The 16,405-nt window shown below is 44.2% G+C and overlaps 1 protein-coding gene across 1 annotated transcript in view; it reads left to right on the forward strand.

Moving 5' to 3' along the window:
* FMN2 (formin 2) overlaps positions 1 to 16,405 on the forward strand; it is a 450,026-nt gene that overhangs the window by 375,592 nt on the left and 58,029 nt on the right. The window contains exon 14 of the mRNA XM_077289102.1: positions 12,614 to 12,706. Within this exon, the coding sequence (XP_077145217.1) occupies positions 12,614 to 12,706 (93 nt within the window). The remainder of the gene's footprint in view (positions 1 to 12,613; positions 12,707 to 16,405) is intronic.

Here is a 16,405-nt window from a genome sequence, read left to right on the forward strand (position 1 = left end):
GGGGACACACACAATAAACCCCCAAGGATCAAAAGGGGGTATAAGAATGCAAAAAAAATATTTTTTTTATGAAATCACACTATGCCGCCACCCCCACCATTCAGGTCTCATTTTTGCCAGCAGAATAAAGCTCACATAAGAAACAGAGTGAGTACATAAATAGGTTAAAAACAATATACTGATGAAGAACCATAATACATATACCAGGACAAAAAACCTTATAAATGACAACTTTGATTATATTCAATTTATATTCAATGTTCATGCCCTTAGGCTGAAGAGTATCAAGCTTAATAATCCACCTCAGTTCTTTCTTTTTCAAAAGGGTGATGCAATCCCTACCCCATCTTAAAGTAGGTACGTCATCAATAACCCTATATCTCAATTTGTTAGCGGAGTGACCCATATCATGGAAGTGTCTCGGTACAGGAAGCTCCATCAGTTTAGTCCTAATTGTGCTCTTATGCTTGCTTATTCTTGCTTTCACCTTCATGGTGGTCTCTCCTAGGTAGAAGAGACCACATGGGCAGCTCAGGATATAAACAACGTAACTACTTGTGAATGTATACCGTTTACGGATCTCATATGTCTTTCCTGTTTGAGGGTGATAAAAGAATGCCCCCTTCAACATATTATTACAACAGGCACACCCGAGGCAAGGAAAATTGCCAAGGCTCGGGTGGCTCAAAGTAGTTTGTAAATCCTTTTTGGAGCTACCTATATCGGACATAACCAATTTATCTTTCAAATTCTTATTCCTCCTATAAGAAAAAAGCGGCAATGACTGAAATTCCTCAACATTACCATGACCCCTTCCAAGTAACAACCAATGTTTCCGTATAATCCCCGAAATCCTCCTACTCATACCATTATACGTTGACACAAATGGTATCCTTTTCGTAGAAGCAGTCATCGCTCTAGATATCAACAGATCATCAAGTTTTTTCTCCCGGGCCAACTTCTTAAACTTAACAAGGTCTGCTTTAGAATAGCCCCTTAACAGAAATTTTTGGCACATCTCCTCCAGTCTTTCATCAATCAAGGTCTCACAAGAGACAATTCTTCTCACTCTCAAAAGTTGACTCCATGGTAGAGACACAACCATCTTTCTTGGATGTTCACTAGCGAAATGCAACAGATTATTCCTATCTGTGGTCTTAATAAATAAATCCATACATAGGGTCCCATCACCTTTAAAGACACAGGTATCCAAGAACTGCATCTTAACTTGTGAGCAGTCCATAGTCCATAGTGAACCAAAGTTCAAATACTGGTGAAACTGCTCAAGTTCTTCCTTATCACCATCCCATATCAGGAAGACATAATCGATGTAACGCCGCCAGCCCCTGACATGGCACCAAAAAGGGGAACTGTACACATGCTCGCCCTCTAGGATAGTCATATAGATGTTAGCGTATGTAGGCGCCACAGTGGACCCCATGGCTGTCCCGCGGTGCTGCAGGTAATATCCATCACCAAAGAGAAAAAAATGTCTCCTTAGGATGAACTCCAACAGTGCCAGGGCGAACCGTGCACAGTCCGGGGCCATATCGGAGCCGGCGAGCGTCACTGACTGCTGACAACCCCCTGGCATGTTCAATGGAGGTATACAGAGATGTCACATCAAAAGAGACCTGCCATGTAGAATCAATCACCTCTACACCCTCCAAAGATTTAATGAAATCGCTCGTATCCCCCACATATGAGGGAGCAGAAACCGCAAATTTTCTCAATAATCGATCCAAGAAAATAGATATTTTATTACACAGAGAACCCCTCCCCGAGACAATAGGACGTCGGGGTGGTTTCTGTAAGTCCTTATGGATCTTTGGGAGTGTGTACAGAATGGGGACCACAGGATGCTCCACTTTAAGATACGTGGCTAGTTTAGAGTCAATCAAGCCACTGTAAAGGACCTCATCAATCATTTCCTCCAACTCCAATTTAAACCTCTGAGTAGGATTTACTGCTAATTTCTCATAAACATTGTTATCAGCCAGTTGAGCCCTAATCTCTTCGCAATATTGTGAGGTATCCATCACCACCAACGCCCCGCCCTTATCGGCTAGCTTGATGGTGATGGACTTATTCATCCTCAACAGTTTAATCTCTCTCCTCTCCAGAGTATTCAAATTTGAATTACCCAATTTGATTTTATTCCTCCTTAATTTGGCTATATCAGCCTTCACAAATTTGGAAAACGTCTCTATGACCGGATCATGTTCCGGAGGGACAAAATCACTCTTGTCAAAGAGACCTAATGCACAAAGAGAGAGATTACCCTGTGAGCTCAAACTGGCAGGTTTTTCTTTGCCTGAAAAAAACAATGTTAATCGCAATCATCTAAATAAGGCAAACAGATCATTGCCAAGGTCAAACCAATTAACATTACTGGTGGGAGAAAAAGATAATCCCTTAGACAACACCCGTATTTGGACATCAGAAAGGGACAGGGAGGAGATATTTACCACTAGAGATGGTACCGCCTTCACTTCTTCATCTTGGACCTCGTCACCAGGCCTTGGTTCCCTTTTTCTATGTTTTCTGACACCCCTGTGGCCCTTCCGTCTCCTTGGGGTATCGCCCCCTGGTCCTTGGATAAAAAACCAGAGGCGCCGGCATTCATAATACCACCATCATCCATGGAGTCTGATTCGCCACCCGTAAAGCCAAATGTGGTGTGTGTCGTGTGTTTCTGGGGTTTCCTCGGCCTCCTAGATCTATTCTTAGGACGACCTGACCCTGGCACAGACTTATTAAATGTGGCCATAGAGTTTTTAAACTGCCACCCATATACTCTGCCGTTGTTATAATCATCCAAATCCCTGAACCACTTGGACCTTTTAGTGTCCTCGAGTTCAGTCCTGTATTTCCGAAGATTTTCCACAGTTTTAGAAACAATGGTGCCAAGTTCATCTTCTGAGGCAACAGATGTGAGAAAACCATTAGTCTCACCCTGTTTGACTGTCAGAGTTTCTATTTCTTTTTTCAAAAACTCTATGTTCAGTAAAACGATGTCAAAAGCATATTTTTCAGCTTGATACTCTTCAGCCTAAGGGCATGAACATTGAATATAATCAAAGTTGTCTTTTCTAAGGTTTTTTGTCCTGGTATATGTATTATGGTTCTTCATCAGTATATTGTTTTTAACCTATTTATGTACTCACTCTGTTTCCTATGTGAGCTTTATTCTGCTGACAAACATCAGACCTGAATGCTGGGGGTGGCATAGTGTAATTTCATTAAATTTTTATTTTTTTTTTTGCATTCTTATACCGCCTTTTGATCCTTGGGGGTTTATTATGTGTGTCCCCTTCTATTTGGGGTTAATTCCCTGTGGGATATTGAGCTACAGCTGTGGATATGCTAATGTATGGACACATGCCCCTTGCTATATATCGCTATTGTATTTATGTGTGGTTTGTTCTACATGGACAGTCTTTCTGGCAAAATATGTAGAATGTGAGTTTGTGACAATATTGCCATTAGGTATATGTGAGTGGAGGTTCTCTTGTATACTCTATGACAATTACAAGTCCTAAAAGTATTAAACGTTTGGATAGCTTTGCCCTTTCGCGTGTTTGTCCATTTTACTTGTTCTGTTTTCCTCTTAATTGCTGGCTGTGGGATGCTCCACAGTTCTATATTTATGTATATTTTATGGAGTCCCCAACATTAGGTTAATATTGATGATATGTATATTCTCTATAATGGTATGTTTGAAGCTCTTATATTTTCCCAGTGATTCTCATTACTCCGCGGTAAGCCGTATGATGAGCTCTGTGTTCTCCCTCCTATGGTAATGTTGGGAGTATGATATAATTGAATGTTAATGTGACAATTCGGTATTATGCTGCTTTTTGGTATGATCTGATGTTGGTATATGATATCTTTGTTTACCTTTGTTTGTTTACCTTCAACCTACGGGGCTTTTTTGTGTAATACTGAGCGATTCTTTGCTCTTAAGCGCGATCAGGTTTAGTTGTCTGATGTTAGATTGGTTGGAAATGTAATTTATGTTCACGTGGGATTGTTTTAATATGTATTTGTATGTTTTCTTAAGGATGGGATTGTTCTCAATTTTGTATGTACACTCTATTGGTGCTGTGTCAATTGGGGGGATGTACTTTGTGTATATAATGGTGGTTGGAACGCTGTTTAGTAAGATTGATCTTTCACCATCTTGTGAGGCTCCGTCTTTTTGATCTTTTTTTGACATGGAATACGCTCTGGGATGGACTCCCTGGTCTTGACGTGCGCTTTTTGTCCTTAAAGGATATGGCTTTATTGTGGGGTGCGGTTTTACTGTTTTTGTTTGGACACCTCTATAATGTTTGTGACCCTCTATAATTTTTATGTGACCCTCTGTAATGCGGATGTGACCCTCTATATTGTGGATGTGACCCGATATATTGTGGATATGACCCTCTATAATGTGGATGTGACCCTCTGTAATTTGGATGTGACCCTCTATAACAGGTGTGGGCAAGCAATTTTCCCAAGGGGCCACATGAAAGACCGTGACTGTTGTTTAGGGCGGAACCAATAGGTCAAAATCAATTCTGCTCAATATTAATATCAATATTTTATAATAATTATTTTATTGATAATTTTATTAATTGTATCAGAATTGTATATTGAGCAGAATTAAATATGCTGACATCCCCCTATATATTGTTTGGACCCGAGCACAGCCTCTTCTGTATATTGTATGAGCCCCCCAACAGCCCCTTATATGTGGCATGAGATCCACACAGCCTCCCCCATATGCAGCATGAGCCCCACACAGCCTCCCTATATACTGCATGAGCCCCACACAGCCTCCCCCATATGCAGCATGAGCCCCACACAGCCTCCCAATATATACTGCATGAGCCCCACACAGCCTCCCAATATATACTGCATGAGCCCCACACAGCCTCCCTATATATACTGCATGAGCCTCACACAGCCTCTCTATATACTACATGAGCCCCACACAGCCTCTCTATATGCACTGCATGAGCCCCACACAGCCTCCCTATATACACTGCATGAGCCCCACACAGCCTCCTCCATATGCGGCATGACCCCCACGTCATTCCTATATACACTGCATGTTGCCCCCATAGCCTTTCCATGTGCAGCATGTCGCCCCCATATGCAACATCATGTGCAGCACTGTCACCCCCCATGTGCAGCACCATGTCACCCCCATGTGCAGTACCATGTCACCCCCCCATGTGCAGCACCATGTCACCCCCCATGTGCAGCACCATGTCACCCCCATGTGCAGCACCATGTCACCCCCCATGTGCAGCACCATGTCACCCCCCATGTGCAGCACCATGTCACCCCCCATGTGTGCAGCACCATGTCACCCCCCATGTGTGCAGCACCATGTCACCCACCATGTGTGCAGCACCATGTCACCCCCATGTGTGCAGCACCATGTCACCCCCATGTGTTCAGCACCGTGTTGTCACCCCCATGTGTGCAGCACCATGTTGTCACCCCCATGTGTGCAGCACCATGTTGTCACCCCCATGTGTGCAGCACCATGTTGTCACCCACATGTGTGCAGCACCATGTTGTCACCCCCATGTGTGCAGCACCATGTCACCCCCCCATGTGCAGCACCATGTCACCCCCATGTGTTCAGCACCGTGTTGTCACCCCCATGTGTTCAGCACCGTGTTGTCACCCCCATGTGTGCAGCACCATGTTGTCACCCCCATGTTTGCAGCACCACGTTGTCACCCCCATGTGTGCAGCACCACCTGCATAGCCTCCCCATGTCCACCCAAATAGCCCATACACATGAGAAAAAAAACACCACATACTCACCTCGTCCCATTCCCTGGCTCTGTGCGTCTCTCCCTGCCTCTGGTGCACTGACTCTCCAGAGTAAACAGCTGATGCGATGACGTCATTTCATCGCGTCAGCTGTTTCACACACTGGTGGAGGAACTGGCCGAAGGCCCCTCCTCCACTAAAGGAGTCAGCAGCACCGCGGCTACCATGGAAACAGCGAGCGGCCAGGCGGGCATCGTGCGGCCCGTGGACCTCTGATTTCCAGCCCCAAGGCCCGCGGACCGAAAGGGCCAGATGTGTCCCGTGAGATGTGGCCCGTGGGCTGCACTTTGCCCAGGTCTGCTCTATAATGTGGATGTGACCCTCTATAATGTGGATGTGACCCTCTATAATGTGGATGTGACCATCCATCATGTGGATGTGACCCTGTGTAATGTGGATGTGACCCTCTATAATGTAGATTTGAACCTCTATAATGTGGATGTGACCCTCTGTAATGTGGATGTGACCCTCTAGGTTACAGTGTGCCACAGAACCACAGCCCACAGGCCAGTCTGAGTCCCACTCCAATGAAATCCCTGCTGTCCAGTGCCTGCGCCCTGCTGTAAGTAGTGTCCACGTCCAATATTATCCCTACAGATTCATTATTTTCTACCTGTAATATACATACTGAGGTTTGGGGAACTTCCTTAAGTTGATGGTAGATGTTTGATCCCTGGTGCTGTGTGCACTTTGACAGCTTGGCTATATTAGACTTGCACATGTACTTTCTTTAAACTTTGCATTTTGCTGCAATAATGCACACATAATGGATTATTGCCATAGTGATGTTGGCCTTAATTGTAATGACATTTATGCCTGGAAAGTGGAGACCCATGCTTTTTTACCAGGGTCAATTGTCCTTTTTTGTCTATATAAACTGTATTTGTAATTATTAATTAAATTAATTAAAGTATTGTTTTTTTACGGAATTGTATAGAACTCCTTTTTTTTGTTTTTATACATACATACTGCTGCAGAGTGCTGTTAGTGGCCATCTTAGTCTGCAGCAGTGCAGTGCTCATGTGATAATGAGTTCATCTGTTCTCTCATGCAAAGGAAGTGATGTGATGTCCACATGGAGTGTAATTAAATACCTGAGTGCTGCTGTAGTGTGTTATAGTTCCGTTGTCTGGACTTTGCAACCTCCTGCCCCGAAGCGCGGGGCATGAGGCTGCAAAGTCCAGGCAACGGCACTATAAGGGTATGTGCACACTTTGCAGATTTAGATGCATTTCTGCTTTTGGGTGACCTTATGCCACTCCTGGTACAAAAATGTGAGCAGTTCTTCTTTGCTTGATGGCTTGTGACTATCCATCATCCTCTTAATTACATTCCAGAGGTTTTCAATGGGGTTCAGGTCTGGAGATTGGGCTGGCCATGACAGGGCGTTCATGTGGTGGTCTATTCATTTTTTATGTATATATATAAATACCGTATTTTCCGGCGTATAAGACGACTTTTTAACCCCTGAAAATCTTCTTAAAAGTCGGGGGTCGTCTTATACGCCGGGTATTGCCTTGCCGGGTGTATATGGTGGGTGGGGGGGGAGTGGGCCTGATGACGACGAGGGGGCGTCTCACAGGAAAGTGAGTATCCCCCATTACCTCATTGTATCACTGCAGCGTGGGGTCTCTGCTGGGAGCGGCGGCGGCTGTGCTGTGGGGCAGCGGCTCCTCTTCTTCAGTGTGGGGCCTCTGTGCTGCTGGGCGGCGGCGGCGGCTTATCTTCAGGCAGTCGGGGCTCCTCCGGTATCTCCTTAAAGCCCGGAGGCCCTGCCGGCAACTCCATCGGTGCAATGCAGTGGCCTCCGGGAACATTTTCCCGGAGGTCACCGCATAGCAGCAATGGAGCTGTCTCCGGGAAAATGGCCGCTGCTCAGATTTAGATCTCGTCTCCCGAGATCTCGGGACGAGATCTGAATCTGAGCAGCGGCCATGTTCCCGGAGGCCACTGCATTGCACCGATGGAGTTGCCGGCAGGGCCTCCGGGCTTTAAGGAGATACCGGAGGAGCCCCGACTGCCTGAAGATAAGCCGCCGCCCAGCAGCACAGAGGCCCCACACTGAAGAAGAGGAGCCGCTGCCCCACAGCACAGCCGCCGCCGCTCCCAGCAGAGACCCCACGCTGCAGTGATACAATTCCTGTGAGACGCCCCCTCGTCGTCATCAGGCCCACTCCCCCCCCCCAAAAAGGCACAAAAGTCACCGGCCCTATAAGACGACACGGTTTATAAGAAGACCCCCGACTTTTAAGAAGATTTTACATTTTAACTGGAAAAGTTGGGGGGTCGTCTTATACACCCAGTCGTCTTATACGCCGGAAAATACGGTATATATATTAGGGTGCCAAGGAAATGCATGGTAAAAATTAAGTAGCAGTTTTTTGATCGTCTTACCTTCTAATTTGGTTCCTTTTTGGTCATAGATATTTTATCATTTTCTTTTTTTAAGATTAGTTATCATTTACTGGTTGCTCAGTGGCACATCATATTGCAGTTTCAAATGTTTGTTTAGTATTTATCGTCATGCATATTCCGCGTTATATATGGTATGTTATGCCATTTACTGATCAGATCAATTATATTTACGCGAAAAACTGAACTGACTGGTACACTGCTACTAAGTACTGATACATGTACAATGTACATAATTGTGTAATTCATATTTTACTGTAAATAATATGTATTATTATGTAACATTACAGCGTAACAAAAATCAGTTCAAAATAGATACCAAGAGGAATGAGGGCCCTGCTCGCAAGCTTACAGACTGAGGAAAAAGGGGAGACACGAGAGGTGGATGTTAACAATTGCTTTCATTGTTCAGACCAGCCATAGTGTAAGGATCTGGTGTTCATGTAAAGCTGCATGAAACAGTTAACAGCCTAAGTATGTAACAGTACAGACACAGAGGGCTATTAACTGCATAAAGTGTATGAGAACATGATGCGAGGAACCTGATTATGATTGAAGTTTTTTGAATGGGCCACACAGGGATAGTTAGGTTAATGCGTTGAAGCAGTAGGGCAGTCTGAAGAAATGCGTTTTAGGACACGCTTAAAACTGTGGGGATTGGGGATTAATCGTATTAACCTGAGTAGTACATTCCACAGAATTGGCGAAGCACATGAAAAGTCTTGGAGATGGAAGTGGGAGGTTCCGATTATTGATGATGCTAACCTCAGGTCATTAGCAGATCGGAGAGCACAGGTAGGGTGGTAGACTGAGACCAGGGAGGAGCTGTAGGGTGGTGCTGAGCCATGGAGTGCTTTGTGGATGAGGGTAATAGTTTTGTACTGGATTCTGGAGTGGATGGGTAACCAGTATAATGACTGGCACAGGGTAGAGGCATTGATGTAACGGTTGGCGAGGAATATAGTCCTGGCAGCAGCATTCAGGACAGATTGGAGTGGGGAGAGTTTGGTAAGAGGGAGGCCGATTAAGAGAGAGTTACAATAGTCCAAACAAGAATGAATGAGTGAAACAGTGAGTTTTTGCAGTCAAAATCGAAAGTAACAAAAGGGCGAATTCTAGAAATGTTTTTGAGATGCAGATAAGAAGAGCGAGCCAGTGTCGGATGTTGGGGGGGTGAATGAAAACTCGGAATAAAGTATGACCCCAAGGCAGTGAGCATGTTGCTTGGGAGTAATGGTGGAACCACACATGGAGATGGCAATGTCAGGCAAAGGTAGGTTAGTAGAGGGAGAGAACACGAGTTCAGTTTTTGACAGGTTCAGTTTCAGATAGAGGGAGGACATGATGATAGAGACAGCGATAAGACAATCACTGGTGTTTTCTAAAAAGGCAGGCGTGATATCAGGAGAAGAAGTGTATAATTGGGTGTCATCAGCATAGAGATGGTACTGGAAACCAAATCTACTGATTGTTTGTCCAATAGGGGCGGTATACAAAGAGAAGAGGAGGGGGCGTAGGACTGATCCTTGAGGAACCCCAACAGTAAGGGGAAGGTGAGAGGAGGAGGAACCAGCAAAAGATACAGTGAAGGAGCGGTCAGAGAGATAGGAGGAGAACCAGAAGAGAATGATGTCCTTGAGGACGATGGAGCAGAGCATAGTGAGGAGGAGCTGATGATCCACAGTATCGAATGCTGCGGAGAGCTCCAAGAGAATTAGCATGAAGTAGTGACCATTAGTGTTAGGTGTTAGTGCAGTGGCAAAAACCATCAAGTGCTACAAAGAAACTGGCTCACATGAGGACCGCGCCAGGAAAGGAAGACCAAGAGTAACGTCTGCTTCTGAGGATAAGTTTACCTGAGTCACCAGCCTCAGAAATCGCAGGTTAATAGCAGCTCAGATTTGAGACCAGGTCAATGCCACATGGCGTTCTAGCAGCAGACACATCCCTGCAACAACTGTTAAGAGGAGACTTTGTGCAGCAGGCCTTCATGGTAAAATAGCTGCTAGGAAACCACTGCTAAGGACAAGCAACAAGCAGAAGAGACTTGTTTGGGCTAAAGAACAAAAGGAATGGACATTAGACCAGTGGAAATCTGTGCTTTGGTCTGATGAATCCAAATTTGAGATCTTTGGTTCCAACCACCGCATCTTTGAGGGACGCAGAAAAGGTGAACGGATGGACTCTACATGCCTTGTTCCCACCGTGAATCATAGAGGAGGAGGTGTGATGGTTTGGGGTTGCTTTGCTGGTGACACTGTTAAGGATTTATTCAAAATTGAAGGCATACTGAACCAGCATGGCTACCACAGCATCTTGCAGCGGCATGCTATTCCATCCGGTTTGCGTTTAGTTGGACCATAATTTATTTTTCAACAGGACAATGACCCCAAACACACCTCCAGGCTGTGTAAGGGCTATTTGACCAATAAGGAGAGTGACGGGATGCTACGCCAGATGACCTGGCCTCCACAGTCACCAGACCTGAACCCAATCGAGATGGTTTGGGGTGAGCTGGACCGCAGAGTGAAGGCAAAAGGGCCAACAAGTGCTAAGCATCTCTGGGAACTCCTTCAAGATTATTGGAAGACCATTTCCGGTGACTACCTCTTGAAGCTCATGAAGACAATGCCAAGTGTGTGCAAAGCAGTCATCAAATCAAAAGGTGGCTACTTTGAAGAACCTAGAATATAAGACATAATTTCAGTTGTTTCACACTTTTTTGTTAAGTATATAATTCCACATGTGTTAATTCATAGTTTTGATGCCTTTAGTGTGAATGTACAATTTTCATAGTCATAAAAATACAGAAAAATCTTTAATTGAGAAAGTGTGTCCAAACTTTTGGTCTGTACTGTGTGTGTGTGTGTGTGTGTGTGTGTGTGTGTGTGTGTGTGTGTGTGTGTGTGTGTGTGTGTGTGTGTGTGTGTGTGTGTGTGTGTGTGTATGTATGGGGCTGGTTGCATAGGCACTACTATAACCACTACTAATAATTTAGTAAAATTATGGTAGTATTAGCGTGTACTGACGGTGGTGGTATAGCATGCTGAGGGTTCAGAGAGCTGGTCCTGCAATAAGGTAGGATTTGTGCTGATATCAATGTTATGGTATGCTGTGGACCCCTGGCTGACTCGCTGATGTGAAGCAAATGAGAGAAATAGATTTGTTAATTGAGCACTTACGTTTGCGGTGGTGATACACTAACAGAGCCTTTTTTCTATTAATAAGTATTTATTGTTCCCCAACCATTTTTATGAAATGGATTGTTACAAGGTGTACCTCTGTCGCACATGTGCTATACTCAATTGCTACTGCAGGAGACCCAAGTCTTAAGATGGGCCACGGCCTGCAACACAGTGGGCCACTGCATTGTGCTTGCCCCCCAGGCTAAAATTTGCCATCCAACCCTTGTGTATATTTGGCTTGAAAATGGATATTACATCCGAAACGATGCCACGCCGTTCAGGCAATAAAGTCCACTTATTTTCTTCAGTTTTTTGTGCTGCTTTCCTTTTTTGATTCTACTATTGGAGACCATTGGATTACTGATTGGGAGAGCGTTGCACAACATGTGAGGTAATATTGGATGCTGTTACAATTTTTTTCTTTTATATATATATATATATATATATATATATATATATATATATAATTTAGTGTGTCTGTTTTGAAGAATATTCCCTATGAAAACGATGTGTAAGTGATACAGAGAATTGCTGTATGTAAAAGCCCATGTTAAAATTGCATTGCAATCGGATAGCAATCGCACTGCATTCTGATGTAAATCGGATGCTAGGTGTCAAAAATCGGATTGTACTCGCATAAAAAACGCCTGACACTCGCATAACACTTGCATTACTCTCGTCCGACTCTCCTGCATCAAAATCCGACCGATTTTAAAATTGCTATTGTGACTCCTGCCTTAGAGGCATATGCAGGCTATTACACCTTGTGTCAAGAAGGGGTTGATATATGAAGAAGTTATATGTGTGAAGACTTCATGTAAAAATTGTGTGTAATTGTAACGTTTCTCTACTTTTGTTATTCGCTGTGATTAATGCATTATATAATTTACATAGTTACCTTGAGATTATGTGAAAGCAGCCTTGGGCCAGATTCAGAAGGGGATATTTCATGGTACAAGGATCACAATGCACAGACGGACCACTGGTCTTCAGACTTGAACTTACAACCTAATATTTAAAGCTGTAAGTTTATGTCGGGGGACCAGCGGTCAGTTCTGGCCTTGCTGTCCATAAACAGACCATGATATACACTTATGTGAACCTGGCCTTATTGGGCCAGCATATGATCTTGATTATCAAGATATATATTTTTTTATTTGAAATGAATATTTTACTTTCAGCATGTGAGACAGAGGCTTCAAAAGTATACCAGAAGTGTTTAGAAGATCATTTGCAACCTTTCAAGGACAACATAGAGGATTTCTTAAGCAAAGGTAAGACATTTTTAATGAGGGATTAAAAGAATGATAGTCATATAGGCTTGAAATAATATAAAGAGGGTAAACATATAATGAATAACAATACATGATGTTAAGATTACACAAAATTAATCATGTAGTGATGGCCTGGGAAAGATGCAGTAAAAAAAATTCTATGTAAGATGTAATCACTTTAACAGATGGGATATATGACGTTATGCCCATGTAAAATTGACACAAAACCCCACTTAGCATAATTAAAGCAGAAGAAGTTCAAAGAGTATATTAAACCAGAAAATCAAATTTATTAAATCCTTTAAAAAGTCTTCTTCCAAATCAGAGTAACACTAACCAAGCAGGAAAATATAGGGAGATAATGAACATAAGTATAGCCAAAGGGACAGAAAAAATGATTAAATAAATAAATAGTATATATCAAAACAAAATTTCATTAAAATTTGTGCAACAAAAAACAGCACTTAAAAAGTGTGGGATAAGCACCAAGCAAATTATATATAGAAGTCCTAGTGGATTTCAACATTTTTTCTCCTAATGTCCTCATTTGAGAAGGAGTTTTAGGTTGAACAATTGCCCAGAGTGTATTACTAAAAAGTGCTAGAGTGCATGCTGTGCAAAAAAGCAAAACGGAATATGAAAGTGCATGTGCCAGGCTGTAACTTACATCATTAGTAGAGAGTAGACCCCCATATTGTGTCTGCATCTGTCCCTTCTTTACTCCCCAAACTTGTGTCCTCAAATCATCCCCTTAAACTAAATCTCTTCCACCACAGTAAGTCTCCCCACCACAAACAGTAAATCTCCCTACACAGTAAATACCCCCACACACAGTAAATCTCCCCCACACATAGTAAATTTCCCCCACACAAAGTAAATACACCACACACAGTAAATCTCCCCCAGCCCCGTTACAGTAAATCTCCCCCACACATTAAATCCCCCAACACAGTAAATACCCCACACACAGTAAATACCCCACTCACAGTAAATACACCCACAACCAGTAAATACCCCCAGCCCTGTTACACTAAATCTTTACACATTCAGTAAATACTTCCACACTCCCCATCCCGTCACATTCAATCTTCGGTGTCTTCAGCTCCACTGGTGTTGAGCACTGACGTCGCTCTGACCCAGCAGTCAGAGCTTCAATTGTACTCGCGTGTCAAAGATGCGAGTACAATTCATCACTGGGAGCCGGCGGACTACAGCTTCTCTAAGCCAGCTGTTGACTTGACAGCCAGCTCAGAGAACCACCGGTTCCCAGTCCGGCGAGCGGCAAAATGCAGCTGCTGGGGACACATCGGGCAGCCACATGGGACGGATTGACATGCCCCAGCGTCTCCCCTAGATAAGCCTCTGTCACAGGTGTTGTTGGCTGCAATCCTTTCCATAATATCTTCTATTGTAGGGGAACCTTTGTGCTTCCAAAAGCTAGCTATCAGATGGTTGGCAGTAATAAGTATATGACAGACACTATACTGATGGTCTTTTAAAAGATTATCTATGCCCAAAGAGAGTAACACTAGTTGTGGAGATACAGAGGGGAAAATAATTATTTATTACACTGGCGATTGATTTTGCAAGTTTTCCCACCTACAAATAATGGAGAGGTCTGTAATTTTTATTGTGGGTACACTTCAACTGTGAGAGACAGAATTGTTATGATTGACCTGGTGGTTAGAAGCACCCGGAATGACCTGATGAGCAAACTAGTAATACAGAACTAGCTCTGGGAAGTGGGAACTCTGCTGAGCGCAACCACTAATCCTATCACAACACACTAGAAATAGCCGTGGAGCGTACCTGACTCTGCCTAGACGCCTCTTCACAGCCTAAGAGCTAACTACCCCTAAAGATAGAAAATTAAGCCTAGCTTGCCTCAGAGAAATTCCCCAAAGAAATAGGCAGCCCCCGACACATATTGACTGTGAGTTAAGATGGAAGTCACAAACACAGGAATGAAACAAGATTCAGCAAAGTAGGCCAGACTTAACTAAACAGATTTGAGGACAGAAAAGGTATCTTTGCGGTCAGCACAAAAATCTACAAAAAACCACGCAGAGTGTGCAAAAGAGACCCCCGCACTGACTCACAGTGCGGAGGTGCCACTCTGCATCCCAGAGCTTCCAGCTAACAAGACAAAATCATGATAGCAAGCTGGAAAAGAAAACAGTGGTGAACAAATGAGCTAGCAAGGACTTAGCTTTTGCTGGAGTAGACAGGTCATCTGAAAGATCCAAGAGAAAACTGAACCAGTACTAGGACATTGACAGCTGGCATCAAGTAACGATCTGAGTGGAGTTAAATAGAGCAGCCAGCCAGAACTAAACGAGGTCAGCTGAAGACAGAACCTCAGAACCAGCAGCTCCACTCACAGCCACCAGAGGGAGTCCATGAACAGAACTCGCTGAAGTACCATTCCTGACCACAGGAGAACAGAATTTACAACAGTACCCCCCCTTGAGGAGGGGTCACCGAACCCTCACCAGAGCCCCCAGGCCGATCAGGACGAGCCAAATGAAAGGCACGAACCAGATCGGCAGCATGAACATCAGAGGCAACAACCCAGGAATTATCCTTCTGACCATAACCTTTCCACTTGGCCAGGTACTGAAGTTTCCGTCTCGAAATACGAGAATCCAAAATCTTCTCCACCACATACTCCAACTCCCCCTCAACCAACACCGGGGCAGGTGGGTCAACGGAGGGAACCATAGGAGCCACATATCTCCGCAACAACGACCTATGGAACACATTATGGATGGCGAAAGAAGCTGGAAGGTCCAAACGAAATGACACAGGATAAGAATTTCAGAAATCTTATACGGACCAATGAAACGAGGCTTAAACTTTAGGAGACGAAACCTTCATAGGAACATAACGAGACGACAACCAAACCAAATCCCCAACACGAAGTCGGGGACCAACACAGCGACGGCGGTTAGCGAAACGTTGAGCCTTCTCCTGGGACAATGTCAAATTGTCCACCACATGAGTCCAAATTTGCTGCAACCTGTCCACCACAGAATCCACACCAGGACAATCCGAAGACTCAACTTGCCCGGAAGAAAAACGAGGATGGAAACCAGAATTACAGAAAAAAGGCGAAACCAAAGTGGCCGAGCTGGCCCGATTATTAAGGGCGAACTCAGCCAAAGGCAAGAAAGATACCCAATCATCCTGATCAGCAGAAACAAAGCATCTCAGATATGTTTCCAAAGTCTGATTGGTTCGTTCGGTTTGGCCATTTGTCTGAGGATGGAAAGCCGAAGAAAAAGACAAATCAATGCCCATCTTAGCACAAAAGGACCGCCAAAACCTTGAAACAAACTGGGAACCTCTATCCGACACGATGTTCTCCGGAATGCCATGCAAACGAACCACGTGCTGGAAAAACAATGGAACCAAATCGGAGGAGGAAGGCAATTTAGGCAAAGGTACCAAATGGACCATCTTAGAAAAGCGATCACAAACCACCCAGATAACCGACATCCTCTGAGAGACAGGGAGATCTGAAATAAAATCCATGGAAATATGCATCCAGGGCCTTTTCGGGACCGGCAAGGGCAAAAGCAACCCACTGGCACGAGAACAGCAGGGCTTAGCCCAAGCACAAGTCCCACAGGACTGCACAAAAGAACGCACATCCTGTGACAAGGAAGGCCACCAAAAGGATCTAGCCACCAAATCTCT

This window comes from Ranitomeya variabilis, chromosome 2 (genome assembly GCF_051348905.1).
Source record: "Ranitomeya variabilis isolate aRanVar5 chromosome 2, aRanVar5.hap1, whole genome shotgun sequence".
Taxonomy (NCBI): domain Eukaryota; kingdom Metazoa; phylum Chordata; class Amphibia; order Anura; family Dendrobatidae; genus Ranitomeya; species Ranitomeya variabilis.